At 51.0% G+C, this 12293-nt stretch overlaps 1 protein-coding gene across 1 annotated transcript; it reads right to left on the bottom strand.

Annotated features, from left to right (window-relative positions):
• Window positions 1-3191: 3191 nt before the first annotated feature.
• Window positions 3192-6707, bottom strand: NKX2-1 (NK2 homeobox 1). Its single transcript, XM_027638296.1, has 2 exons — window positions 6046-6707; window positions 3192-5276 (listed from the first exon to the last, which is right to left on the bottom strand). The coding sequence occupies exons 1-2, from the start codon at window positions 6410-6412 to the stop codon at window positions 4606-4608; spliced, it is 1038 nt and encodes a 345-aa protein (XP_027494097.1). The 5' UTR covers window positions 6413-6707; the 3' UTR covers window positions 3192-4605.
• Between the last annotated feature and the right edge of the window lie 5586 nt (window positions 6708-12293).

Here is a 12293-nt window from a genome sequence, read left to right as displayed (position 1 = left end):
CAATTTGCCAGGGACAGTCATCTCTCTACCTCATAGGAACAACTGCACTGGGTCAGATCTTTGCTCGTTTGATACATATAAACAGTATTACCATTAACTTAGAGTTTGAAGGGTTTTTTTCTCCCTGAAGGGGATCATGAGAGGAACAGCGGGTCAGACAGAAAAAAAAAAGTATTTCTCAGCTTTGCTCCCGACACAGCCATGAAAGGACTTAAATTCTTCAGAATTCACTCAGTCTTTACCTCTAGATCCCCTTTGTAAAGGCTAAAGGCAGCTGTCACCACAAGTTGGACCGGGGCTGCGTTCCCGGCGAAGCCCCTCTACCTGCGCTGCACTACAAACCCCCTAAAATACTATTTTTTTCCCTCCCCTCCCTACCGTTGCAACTTCTCTTGGTGTCATCTCAGAGCTGTCTCAGATTACATTGTTTGGGATCTGCACTTCGAACACTGTCTTAAGGCCCTGCACTGCGTTTTGAACGAGGTGCAGGCAATATATACTTTGAGATCAGCTTTCTGCCCTTGAGTACAGTGACACCGCCGCACCGCTACCGTCCTCCACTACTGGGGCCGCGGCAGCACTCGGGGCAAGCCCCAGCGCCGCCGGCTCCCCTGAGCCTTTCCTCCAGTGCATCCCTTTTGCTAACAGGCTGCTGTGAAACAAACAAAAAAAGCCAACAACCCACAGCCCGTTTTTATATGAAGGAGGAAACAAGAAGAAGTCTTTTGCTGTTGTTGCTGTTGTGGCCTTAGTAGTGATGTGGTTTTGTTAAGTTTTGGGATTTTTGTTTGGGTTTGGGTTTGGTTTGGGATTTAGTTTTTTTGGTTTGGTTTGTTGGTTGGTTTTTTTTTTCTTCTTTCCACCCCCCCTCCTCCTAGCCTGCTGTGCCACTACATGCACACTTCATGGCACTTAAGCATGAACTCCTATTTACAGCAGAAAAAAATGCCCTCCGCGGTTCTCCTACACTTACAGGCAGTGCCAGGTAGTGGGGAAGTGGGAGGGAATAGCCATTCTTCACTAGATCCTTTTATCTCTCAAAATACGGGGTGCCCATGGTCTAGTGTTGATAAAGCAGTTACAGTGAGAAACGTGCATCTCTTCCATCATTTCAGATTTGAATCATGCTGCCCCTCCCCTTCGCCATCCCGTTATTCAAGTTCTGCATTGATTACCGGGAGACTGAAAATCAACGTATTGGAAGAAGCAGGAGTTTAGATGGAGGCACATATTTCAATTTAAAAAACTATACAGTGACCGAGTTCTCGTGAGTGTTCTCAAGGGACACTGGAGACTAAAATGTGTTTACACTCCCTCTCTCCCCAAAAATATCTTCGTCCTAATCAAAGCATAACTAGTTTATTTTAAAAAATAATTATAAACGACACAAATATCTTTTTATATTACGTTGTGAAAAAAAACCTCTATAAAAATTGTTAAAGAGCAGTTTGTTTGCATTTCTCCTGATTGATATGTAAATACAGTTTGAACTGTGTTTGCTCGGTCTCTAGTGCCTAATAAAGAGATGAATTCACCTTTCTGTGGAACAAGTAAACAGACTTTAAACTAAGCCGACATCAGACAAAGTGGAAACGAGTTTATTTAATCGAAACTAAATCTAGTTTAAGAAAGATAAGTCAGTGTACATAATAATCCATTACAGTAATTACACCCACCACCAAATATGTGTTTATGAGGTTGCCGAGACACAATAAAATTAATGTATTTTCCCCGAAGTCTATAATGAAAAGTTACTGGCTGGATCTCTACCAAACACGTTAACTCCAATACTGGGGGGTGGGGGTATAATATTTATCGGCTGTATTAATGCCTTTCAGTTCTACTCACTTTCGAACGTTCCTGGGTTTGAAAGAATGCAGACATTAATTACATCTGAAGGGGAAATGTCGACTTAACTACATCACTTTCCCCACGGTCTTGTATATAAACTCCGGGAGAAATTAACCTAATTTTAAAAAATCCATAGAGTCAACCCTGTTCTCACTCCCTCCACGGGAGCTGGTAGCCCTGCACCATGGACCAGAAATCCCCAACACTTTCTTTTAGCAGAAATAACAGCACTAAGCTCCAGACACTCCGCCGTGCCCTTCCCCCCCCCCCCCCCCCCTTCCCCCGCCCCCGTCCCCCACAATGCTTAACATGATGTTATAGATCTGGAAAGAAAAAAATATGGAATATTCTTTGTATTAGTTGAGAATGTCTCTGTATACAGCAGGACATAATATAAAGAATGAAAGGTCTCGAAATTCCCCTTGACACCCGTGATGTCCTCCATTTAGAAATAAGGGGAAGGTGGTCAGAAAGAATCTGATAATATTTTTTTTCTTCCGTGTATTTCCCTTCTTATTCATCCAGACTAGCACTTAGTGTCCGACTAACACCGGCTATCTTGTATAAATAAAAGACTGGAGCTTTCGAAAGCTGCTACTTAACTTGGAGGTTGGGTTGTTTCCATCCCAGGCAAGTTCCTTCCTTTCACTTCAAAAATATTAGTATTTCATAACAACTCTGTAATTCAGAGGTGTTTCAATGACTGCGATCCTCTTCCGTTGTTTAACGGAGAGGATTTGATAAAAAACCCGAAACCGAGCAGCATATGCGAAGGAAAACATGATACGAGGTCTTTTAGGATGGGGGACTTCTTATTTTGTTACACTCACAAAAGGGATATTTGGGACCTGAAAGACAGTGAATTACAGGGATTTCAGACTCGTCAGATACGAGCTGTTTAGCTTCACGTGCTTTATATATTTACAGAAAAGTTAATATCTAACTGCCTTTCTTTACCGATATTTACCTTCCTACCAAGCGCCCCTCGGTGTCTCAGCCGGGCGCGCACACCCACCCACCCACCCACGTGCGCGCACAAGCACTTTCTCCTCATCTCCTTCTTTACAAACTTCTCAAATCACTACATAAAAACCCTCCAAACAAACAAAACAAAACAAAAAAAAAGCCACAAAACTCACTCGAAAAACAGCACCCAGAACAACCAAACTCCGTCTGTGTTTCGGCAAGCCGCAGACTGCAGCTAACCTCCGCCTGGGTGATGGGCTGGGCTGTGCAGGGGAACTTGCGTGACCGTGTGCTTGCATGGGTTTGCAGGGGTTGCGTATGCGTAGAAGATTAAACATAGCCTGATAAAGAAAGTTAATTCGAACTACATGTCGTACACAATAAACTATTTTTTATTTTGATTATAAATAAGGTGACTGTACTTCCCTTAAAATACAAGTACATAGGAAAACCTGGTAGAAATTATTGTTTTTTACAAGGTATTAAAACTGGACGCTCTTTAAATCAGCCCCATATTCTATACTGACAGAAGGTTCTTCGTCACTTTTTTTTCTAGTGGCGTTAGACTTTTGCCTTCTTTCTCCTCTGTGCCTTTGACATTTGAATTTCTAGCCCCGGAATACTTTGCTTTCTTTAGCAAGAAGTCGCTGAGGTGCCCCCCGCCCCCCTCATACCGTCCTCCCCTCAATAATCGGGCTAATGAATTTGGACTCCGTCCCTTCACATTCGAGTTCGTGAATTCCACGCGTTTGCTTCTCCCGTTTGCACGCTGAGGACTGATCCTGTATCCCGTTAACTCTCTGGCGCAGCTCCCCTCTGGGAACAGGGTCCTGGCCCTGGGAGGGACAGGGGCCTTCCGGCGTCTGGCAACATCTCGGTTTGTTTTTCCATCAAGGAAAAAAAAAAAAAAGAACAAGGAACGGAGGGTTTGGAGGAGGAACCAAAGGGAAATAAAAAAAGAATATTCGTAATGTGTATAATTTATTAGAAGCTTCTTAGGATCTATATTTAAGCCAAATATCTACATAAGTTACAACAGGAAAAGGCGGCGTGCGCAAATAACAAACTGCCAGAGGATTTACGACGGGGCGATCAGTGTCCATAAAAAACGTGGGTTGGTTTGGTTGATTGTATTTTTTTCCTTTTCTTTTTACAACAAAATATACAGGCTACTAAAAACTATGGGTTTAGTCCAACTTTTGACAGCATTATACAGCTACAGGTTCACATCAAACGTAAGGAGGAAAATAAAAGCCAAGCCTTTGATGACTCCACGTCTCCTCCGCTGGCCCTGGAGATGGGCTGGGAGAGACCGGGGAGGGGAAAGCTGCTTCCTGTGTCTGGGTGACGCGAATGCGTTTTTCTGGGGGGGAAAGCCACCTCATCCCCCAAAATCTCTGTATTTACATGCAAGTCCTAGACGCTGGCAAAGTGTACATCTGAAATCCAAGCCTTTGGACCATGCTTAATGATGGTCCCCTTTCTGCAGACTGCTCCACGGTTATTAATCAGAATATTTTTGAACACCCCATACAACAACTTTGGGGGAAAAAAATAAAGACCCAAACCCATCAAGAGTAACAACAAAACCGAACAAAAAAGTCTCTCTCTTAGAGGTCCGCAGAGAACCGTTCAGTGAAAGGATGGGAGGGGGGAAAAAGCAATTAAAAAAAAAAAAAAAGAAAGATAAAAGTACACAATAATTTTGAGAGGACAGAGATTTGTGTAACTGGGAAAATCTGGTGGGTTTTTTTCTTTTTTGCCTTTTTTTTTCTTTGTTTAATCCTTTCACCAGGTCCTACCGTATAGCAAGGTGGAGCAAGACATGGCAGTGCCATAGTCAGAAGTAGAAGAGTTTAGGTGAGACAAACTGGAGACTTGGCTTTGCAGAGAGGACGGACTGGCCGAGTGCTGTCCCATGTCTGGAGACTGCCCCGCACTGTTTGTCTGGTGGCTCTGATGCTGTCCGAGGCTGTTGCCATTGGTAGCCACTGTGATCGTTGTAGCTGCCTGCTGCTGATGGCTCTGGATAGCTGCTGTGGGTGTGTTGGAGCCTGCTTGGCAGGGCTTGCCATCCTTCACAAGCACTGGCACCGCCACCCTTCTGGGAGACTGCTGCTGCTGGCAGGAGCCGTTCTCCTGTTGCATCTGCTGCTGCGCAGCCTTGTCTTTGGCCTGGCGTTTCATCTTGTAGCGGTGGTTTTGGAACCAGATTTTCACCTGAGTCGGGGTGAGATGTATCATGCTGGCTAAATGTTCCCTCTCCGGGGCGGAGAGGTATTTTTGCTGCTTGAAACGTCTCTCCAGCTCGTAGACCTGGGCCTGGGAAAAAAGGACCCTCCGTTTCCTTCGCGGCGTGCTCTGGAGCGGGGCCATGCTCTTGCTCACGTCTCCCAGGGACCCGAGGCTGCCCATGCCGCCCATGTTCATGCCCGAGGACGGCGCCATGAAGCGGGAGACTGCAATGGAGAAGGCGGCACGTTTTAGGCGGCTTGGCTTGGCCTGGCCCGGCTCGAGAGGGGCCCCGCCGTCCGGGCAGCCCCCGCCGCCGCCTGCCCCCAGCGAAGCTCCGCAGCCCCCCGGCAGCCCAGCCCCGGCCTCGGGGCGCCCGAGCTTCTAAACAACGACTTGCGCCCCCGGGGCGAGAGGCTGTCAACGGGACCCCCTTCTCTCTCGGCCCGGCCCTGGTGAATAAAGCCAGCCACTCGCCCCTCGTCCTTCCCGGGGGGGGATAGCCACGCAAGTATCTGATGTGACAGCGCGGCGGCAGCGGCCGCGGACAGCGGCTCCGCCGGCGCCGGCCGGGGTGGACTCACCCGCTCCGCCGCTTCTCGGGACGCGGCCCCGGCGGCTTCGGCTTCCCCTCTCGCCTGCCCGGTGCCGGGCGGCGCGCAGGCGGACGGGCACCGCCGGCTCCGTTTGGGCCCCCGGGCCGCGCCACTCCAGCCCCGCTGGACGGCGAGCCCCCGTCTCCCTCTCCCTGCCAGCGCGGGGCTTCCAATCCCCAACCCCGCAAAAGCAGCCGCGGGAGGTTGACATGCAAGCAGCTGGGGTGGAGGGACTGGGCACGATCTTCATGCAGAAAGAGGAATTTGGGGGTGGGGGTTGCGTCTGAGATTTGGACAGACTTTTGCCCTGGCGCGGAGCCCCCGGCGCCCGCTGCCCGCGGTTTGGCGGGGCAGCTGCGCTGCCAACCCCCGCCGACAACCCAGCCCCGGGATGACTTACTTGAGGAGAAGCGGGGGTCCGGGTTGGTGCCGTACCATCCTGCTGCCGAAGCACTGTTCCTCATGGTGTCCTGGTAAGGCGGCAGCTCGCTCATGTTGCCCAGGTTCCCATTGCAATAGCCCCCCATCGTAGCATGGGAGAGCTGGGGGACCCCTGGCGCTGTCATATGGTAGGCGGCAGTCACTGTTCCGTTGTGGCCCATGGGGTGCTGCTGCATGGCCGGCTGAGAAACCTGAGACTGTCTGTAGGCTGACAAGGGAGCCCCCAAGTTACTGCCCTCCATGCCCACTTTCTTGTAGCTTTCCTCCAAAGGACTCAAGATGTCAGACACTGAGAAAGGAGTCGTATGCTTTGGGCTCATCGACATGATTCGGCGGCTGGGGAAAAAAAAAAAAAAAAGGAAGGGGGGGCAAATCCTTTTTTTTTTTTTTTTTTTTTTTTTTTTTTTTTTGCCAAATATTCTGGTGTTGCCTTAACGCCGATCTTGTTGGATGTACACGTAACCGAGTGGACGAAGTCCGCCTTAATTGGATTGAGTGGAGGCTCAGGGCTGCCTTTCGTTTGTTTTAGCCAGACGCCAGGTTTTAGGCTGCCACCAGAGGCGGGGCATAGGCACTAAAGCAACAAGACAATAGAAGCCTACATCTTGCCCAAGATAATTAGCTTACATGCTGATGACAAGGTAAACACCTTTAAGTTTTACTTGTCATGATTTTTTTTATGTCTTAAAAAAAAAGAAAAAAGAGGAAAAAAAAGAAAAAGAGAGAGAGAGGACGAGAGAGAGAGAGGGGGAAAGAGAGAGAGACCCTGTGAGCACAACTCATTTTATTTTTCTCGGGGGTGGCAATATCGTGGACGGGAAATAGAAGACAAGGCAAAAAGACCACCATTTGACTGGGTGAAAGGATTTAAAAACAGCTCCCGGGTGGCAAGGCTGTCAGCCCAGCCTTTGTGAGAGCTGCGGAAAAGGGGTGGAATGTCGGTGAGCTAAAGCACCAAATCTCCCTCTTCCCCCACTAAGTTTGGTCCGGAAGGAGCCCCGCCGTCAGGAGGGCAACTTTCCGGAGGGCAGACCTTTCCCGCCGGGCCACAGCTCCCCGCTCCCCGCACTACCCGCACTGGACTGTCAGATGCCCCGGGCGGCTGAGGCTGAACAAGCACTTGGGGTTCAGCATCTCGGGAACACTCTCTATGTCTGCTAAGACACACGGTGCAAGAATCGGTTTTCTCCCTAAACCCAAAGTTCCTTTCACCTAGGGATTTTTTTTTTTTTTTGATATCTCAGGGATAGGTGGAAGATGCAAGTTTCCAAAATCAAGCAGTAATTTAATTGCCTGGGGCGAGACATCGATGAAAAATAGGTTAGCGCAAGATGTCGCTTGTTATTCTCAAAGGCAAAGACTCTTCACAGGCACTCGTGGTCCTTCTGAACCTGAAGCTGCTTTCTAAGGTTATTTATACAGCACAGGAGCTGGATGGAGAAGACCTCTCAGGTCATCTGCTACACGACCTTGCCAATGAATTCCCTGTAGTTTCCAATGAACTGCAATTTCTGGCACTTTCAGATCTGTTCTCCGATCCGGTGTGAAAACAAAAGCGATCCATTCACAGCCACACACACATGTACAGGCAGCCAGCAGCTAATGACACTCGGGGCTTTGAAGAAATCTCCCAATGCCTAGTGTCTCCAAAGCTTATATTTCGGGGTGATCTGGGCGGAGGAGAGAAACCACTCCTGAGTGTTTCACATTCCGGCCTACGGCCCTGGCAAACCCAATTTAATACAGCGATTACACGGATATTCAGAAAATTACAGCGAAGGTACAGTTAACCCTGGGACTTTGAAGTGTCAAGTAACTATTTAGTAATTGCGCTTGTAAATATGTTTGTGCTCGGCTGGTTCGTGCTTAAAAATGCAAAAGTGCACTTGCTACCCAGGAATAACTAAATATCTTTGTCTAAAGTGGCAGCATAAATAGCCGGTCGCTTTGTGACTGTGCTTGATATTAGTACATAAGGATCATTTTGCTTCAATTGGGAGGCTCTCATTCACTAGGCAAGAAACCGTTTAGGAGCAAGTAGGTTCCCGTATGAGAGTTAACATCCTTCAAGTGTAAGCCTCAGTCTTGATTACACTTTAGAGCTCTGCAAGAGGTGAGCTTTTCCACACAAATATAATCGGGGGAACTTTCCTTCAATCAGGTCTCCAGCTCTCTTACATCATCTCAGCTGCTTCTTTCGGCATCAGCTCCCTCAAGGTTGAATATCCCGAAGTGGGCTGGTTGTGAGCCTGCTGGGTCACTGAAGGCAGGGAAGGGCGACTTCGGGCTAGAAAGGTGTTTGCTTTTATCTCTTCTCTTTCCTCTTTTCTTTCAAAATCTTACAATCTTGTCTTTCCAAATTTCTGGAACATTTCTTCTCCCCCTCCCTCCCCCCTGCCCCCGCTTTTCCCACTTTTTGCGCGTTTTTCAGTGCGGTCTTTGGTTTTGTTCCTACAGAAAGAGACACTTGGTGGTTTGGTTGTTTTGGGTTTATGGTTGTTGTTTTCCCCCCCGAATTTCTCAAACACATCAGCTCCGTGCCTCTTTCATGAGCGTTAAAAAGAAGGGGGTGGATGGAAGGGAAAAAAAATTAAATCCCACAGGATCCACTAAATGACGCTGCGGTCGGCTTTAATCAGAGAGGAAAGATGGCAAGTGGCCGCGCAATTTGTGGGCAGAAGCAGCGACTCCTTTTCCATCCAATGCGTGCGAGGTGGAGCAGCTCGGGAGGCACCAGCACCAGCTCTGGCAACGATGCGCGGAGCGCTGGGCGCGGGGGCGGGAGAGGCGCCCCGCCGCCCTGCGCCGTCCCCGGAGCTCCGCCGGAACGACCCCCTTTGCCTCCGGCTGCGGTTGGGAAAGCTTATTTATCCTCCCGCTGGAAGGAGAGCAGGTTAAATCGCCTCCGAAATATTGCTCCGTTAGGTTATCCCGAGTGACTCCGGCCTTGGCTCTGCGCAGGGTCTGGTAGAGGCATGTTAATGAGAGAGCGCTCCGTTCACCTTTGTTGGGGAGCGAGTGAAACTATCTGTGTGGGTTTGACTGCTGAGTTAGGAATACACCGGTGCGCGTACAGGCGCAGCTACGCCCCGCCGGGTCCCGACAGCAATTTTTAGCCCCGCTAGATCGACTCGGTGAAATGGAAGCAGGTCAGACCCTCTACCTTCTTTCCCTCTCCAAATGAGTTATAACAGGGCGAGTCACACCGCAGACAAGGGGCGAGAAAACTTCTTTGCTGCTGCCGTGTCCCGTCGCTCACCCTTTTCTTTCAAACCCTCCACCCGAGCTTCGTCGAACAGAGATCGCTGCCCCCAGCCCCCGGAGAGAGTGGCCGCCCCGACAGGGTCCTGCCTAGGCTGCTTTTAGTGATATGTTCGTGTACCTGGTGATGCTGTTTAGTAAAACACTCGAGTTAAAAAGAAATGCTAAGAAGGATAGCAAGGAAGATAAGATGCGTTTTGCCTGGTGGAAGCATTTTCATGAGAAAGGCACGGTTTTCACCCCGTGTTTGCAGAAATGCGGCTACACGGACGTCCCTTCAATAGCTTCTGACCCCACACAATCCTTTTGATAACACTCAAGAGGTGGAAGAATGGGAGACTTTGTCAATCAAATGGTGCCAATCCCAATGGAAACGGTGCCACCAAGACCGCAGCGCGTTTCCTCATCAACTGGATTGCGGGGGCTGGGAACTCAAGGATCAGCTTTTGAAAGTGCGCACAGGGCTCTCCAAAGAAAACAATGTCTTTTTTATACGAGTTGCTGTGCCTCCCCAAGGGGAATCAAATGTGCTCGGCCAGCCAGAGCTGTCGAAGGGCTCGGAGGGCAGAGGGGAAGGGTCTCATGCAACACGCCTCCAAATTCTTTCTCAACAAGAAAGACTCTTCCCAGGCGTAACTTTTTGATACAAAGACTTAGGTGCTCTGTGGTCCCTATGGGTCAGTACACAGGTGCGTGTCTGGTTCCGCCAAGCCACCGGCACAACGGGGCAACCCCTGTCCAGCCTTGCTACCCCCTCTCTCAGCGCCGAGGAGTGGGCCCTGCCCGCTGCCCTGCCCGCAGCCGTACAGCCCTCCCTGCCGCGGGAGCAGGGCTCTGCAGAGGGGCCAGCCGCTCCTAAAGAGGTTGGAGTTAGAGGGGTCAAGAGCAGATCTTGGACAGAACTCTTTCTTCTCTCCTGGTCATCAGCACAACTCTAACACATCCATAGAGAGATGTAAAGGACCGTCCCGAAACCCTACACTTTGAAAAAGGACACCGCCGGGGCAACTTGTCGCAACTCTTCCCTCTCGACCCACCCTGAGAAAGCTCATAGAAACTTAATTTGATTGCTTGTGCATGTCGATGTTATACACCCTCTGTCGCCCCAGCCCTCTCCAGGAGGGAAGATGTGCCCGGCACACCTACGCCGGTAGTGGAGGTTTCTGCAGTGATCGGGTAGGGCGGACTTGTGTCACTGCCGGCCACGGGCAGGGCGCCGTGAGCCTCTCACTGCCTGGAAAGCACATGCTTGGGCGTGTAAGGCAGGAGTCCTCCCAGAGATTCACCTTGGGAGCGCTCCCTAGGTATGGAGCGCTCTGTGTGTTTGGGCGGGGGGGGGGGGGGGGGGGGGGGAAAGCCTGCTGGGGCTCATGGGGAAAATTCCTCGCCATGAGAAAGACCCCCTGCCCTGATTATCTCGTTCGGGCGCAAGAAACTCCTCTATACGCCGGCCGAAACCTCTTCCCCTGGCATGGGAACCCAAGGCAACCAGCGAGAGCACCAAAGGCTAAAGCGAAAATCCTCACCCCTCCGCAGCGCACGCACAGTTGCTCCTCCAGCTGCCCAGGGCGTGGAGCATCTCGCAGCTAGGGGTTCTCGGGGCCCCTTCGTCACCGGTACCTAGCGGCCCGGCTCACAAGGCTCAGTGCGAGCGAGGGTAGCGCTGCCTCCGCGAAGCTCTTTTCCCTCCTTCCCCAATTCCTGGCGGACGGCTGAGCCCTTCTGCCCTAATCCTCCGACACCCTCCTCGTCCTTTCCTTCGCCAGGCCGTTCCCGGCCAAGAGGGCCAGGGTGGAGCCAGGTGCGGGGTGCCAGGGCAGGTCTCCTGGAGCCGCGGCGGCGGGTGGAGGGCCGCCGTGCCAGGGCGGGGGCTGCAGGGCCCCGGCGCACGCCTCGGCCCGCCAGCCCCACCGCGCCCCTCCGCGGCTGCCCAGCGCGGGGAGCCGGGGGAAAGGACTGTTTGCAGGCGTGACTGCCCCGGTAGTCTGAGATGGATAGCAGCAGCATTCGCACAGATGTGTGAACTGCTGTCTGACCCCCTCATCCTGGTACCGATATTATCAGCAGTTGATAAATGCCCTCCACATCTGGATTCTTTAGTATCAGTAGACTGTCACCGCCGCAACACTGTCAGTACACGCATACAAGACTTATTGTTGCTCCAAACCATTTTTGATACACTCAAGTCAGAGGTGATTTATGCGGAGGATTTCTGGAAGGTAGGTGTTGAGACAATTTACAAAAAGTTAGTTTGTAGAGATAGTTAAAAATGTAGGCACGGTTTATGTAGATATAAACTCATGCAAAAATACTTTTAATTGGTATATATCTACAAACAGAATCCCACTGGGATCTATCTATCTGCTTTTAGGTATAGCTATCAGTATAGTACAATAGATAGCTTAGGAGTTATGTGCTTTTGTGTGTGTTCTCAGACAAGCCTACACACACACACATAGAAGCGTGGGGGTGCATACCTCCTGCAGTGGGTATGCATGAGTATATATTTACGCATACATTCACAGTCCTCAACCCTGTCGTCTCTTAAGTATTTCAAAAAGGAACTCAGCTTTTAAGTGGGTCACCTCGCCGCACTCCCTTCCCCTACCCTCGCCCAGGCTCGCGGCCGCGCCGGCGCCGGGGAAAGGGGCTCTCGGCTCCCGGGTGGGGTTGGACGCGGAGGCGAAGGACACGGACGTGCCTGTGGGTGCAGAGTGAAGGGGCGGGCTGGGAGTCGTCCCGGCCGTTTGATTTATCGCAGCCCTTTTCTATTCCAGCGTGGCTGGCGGCGGGCGGCGCGGGGGCTCGTTGTCTACTGCTCCCCGTTTCGATCCCCGTGCCCCCGGGCCACCTCACCGAGGGGTTTGGGGAGCTGCAGCCTGCCCTGTGCGTGCTGCGGGGAGGAGGCTCAGAGCCTTCGCTCGCCCTCCCGCGCCCTCGGGGCTG

The sequence above is a fragment of the Corapipo altera genome, unplaced genomic scaffold (genome assembly GCF_003945725.1).
Source record: "Corapipo altera isolate COAL_440 unplaced genomic scaffold, ASM394572v1 23, whole genome shotgun sequence".
Taxonomy (NCBI): domain Eukaryota; kingdom Metazoa; phylum Chordata; class Aves; order Passeriformes; family Pipridae; genus Corapipo; species Corapipo altera.
This window is presented reverse-complemented; position numbering and strand designations above follow the sequence as displayed.

Coding starts and splice junctions, on each gene's coding strand:
- NKX2-1 (XM_027638296.1), bottom strand. CDS start 6,412: ATGTCGATGAGCCCAAAGCATACGACTCCTTTCTCAGTGTCTGACATC. Junction 5,277..6,045: donor GGACCCCCGCTTCTCCTCAA/GTAAGTCATCCC, acceptor TCTCCATTGCAG/TCTCCCGCTTCATGGCGCCG.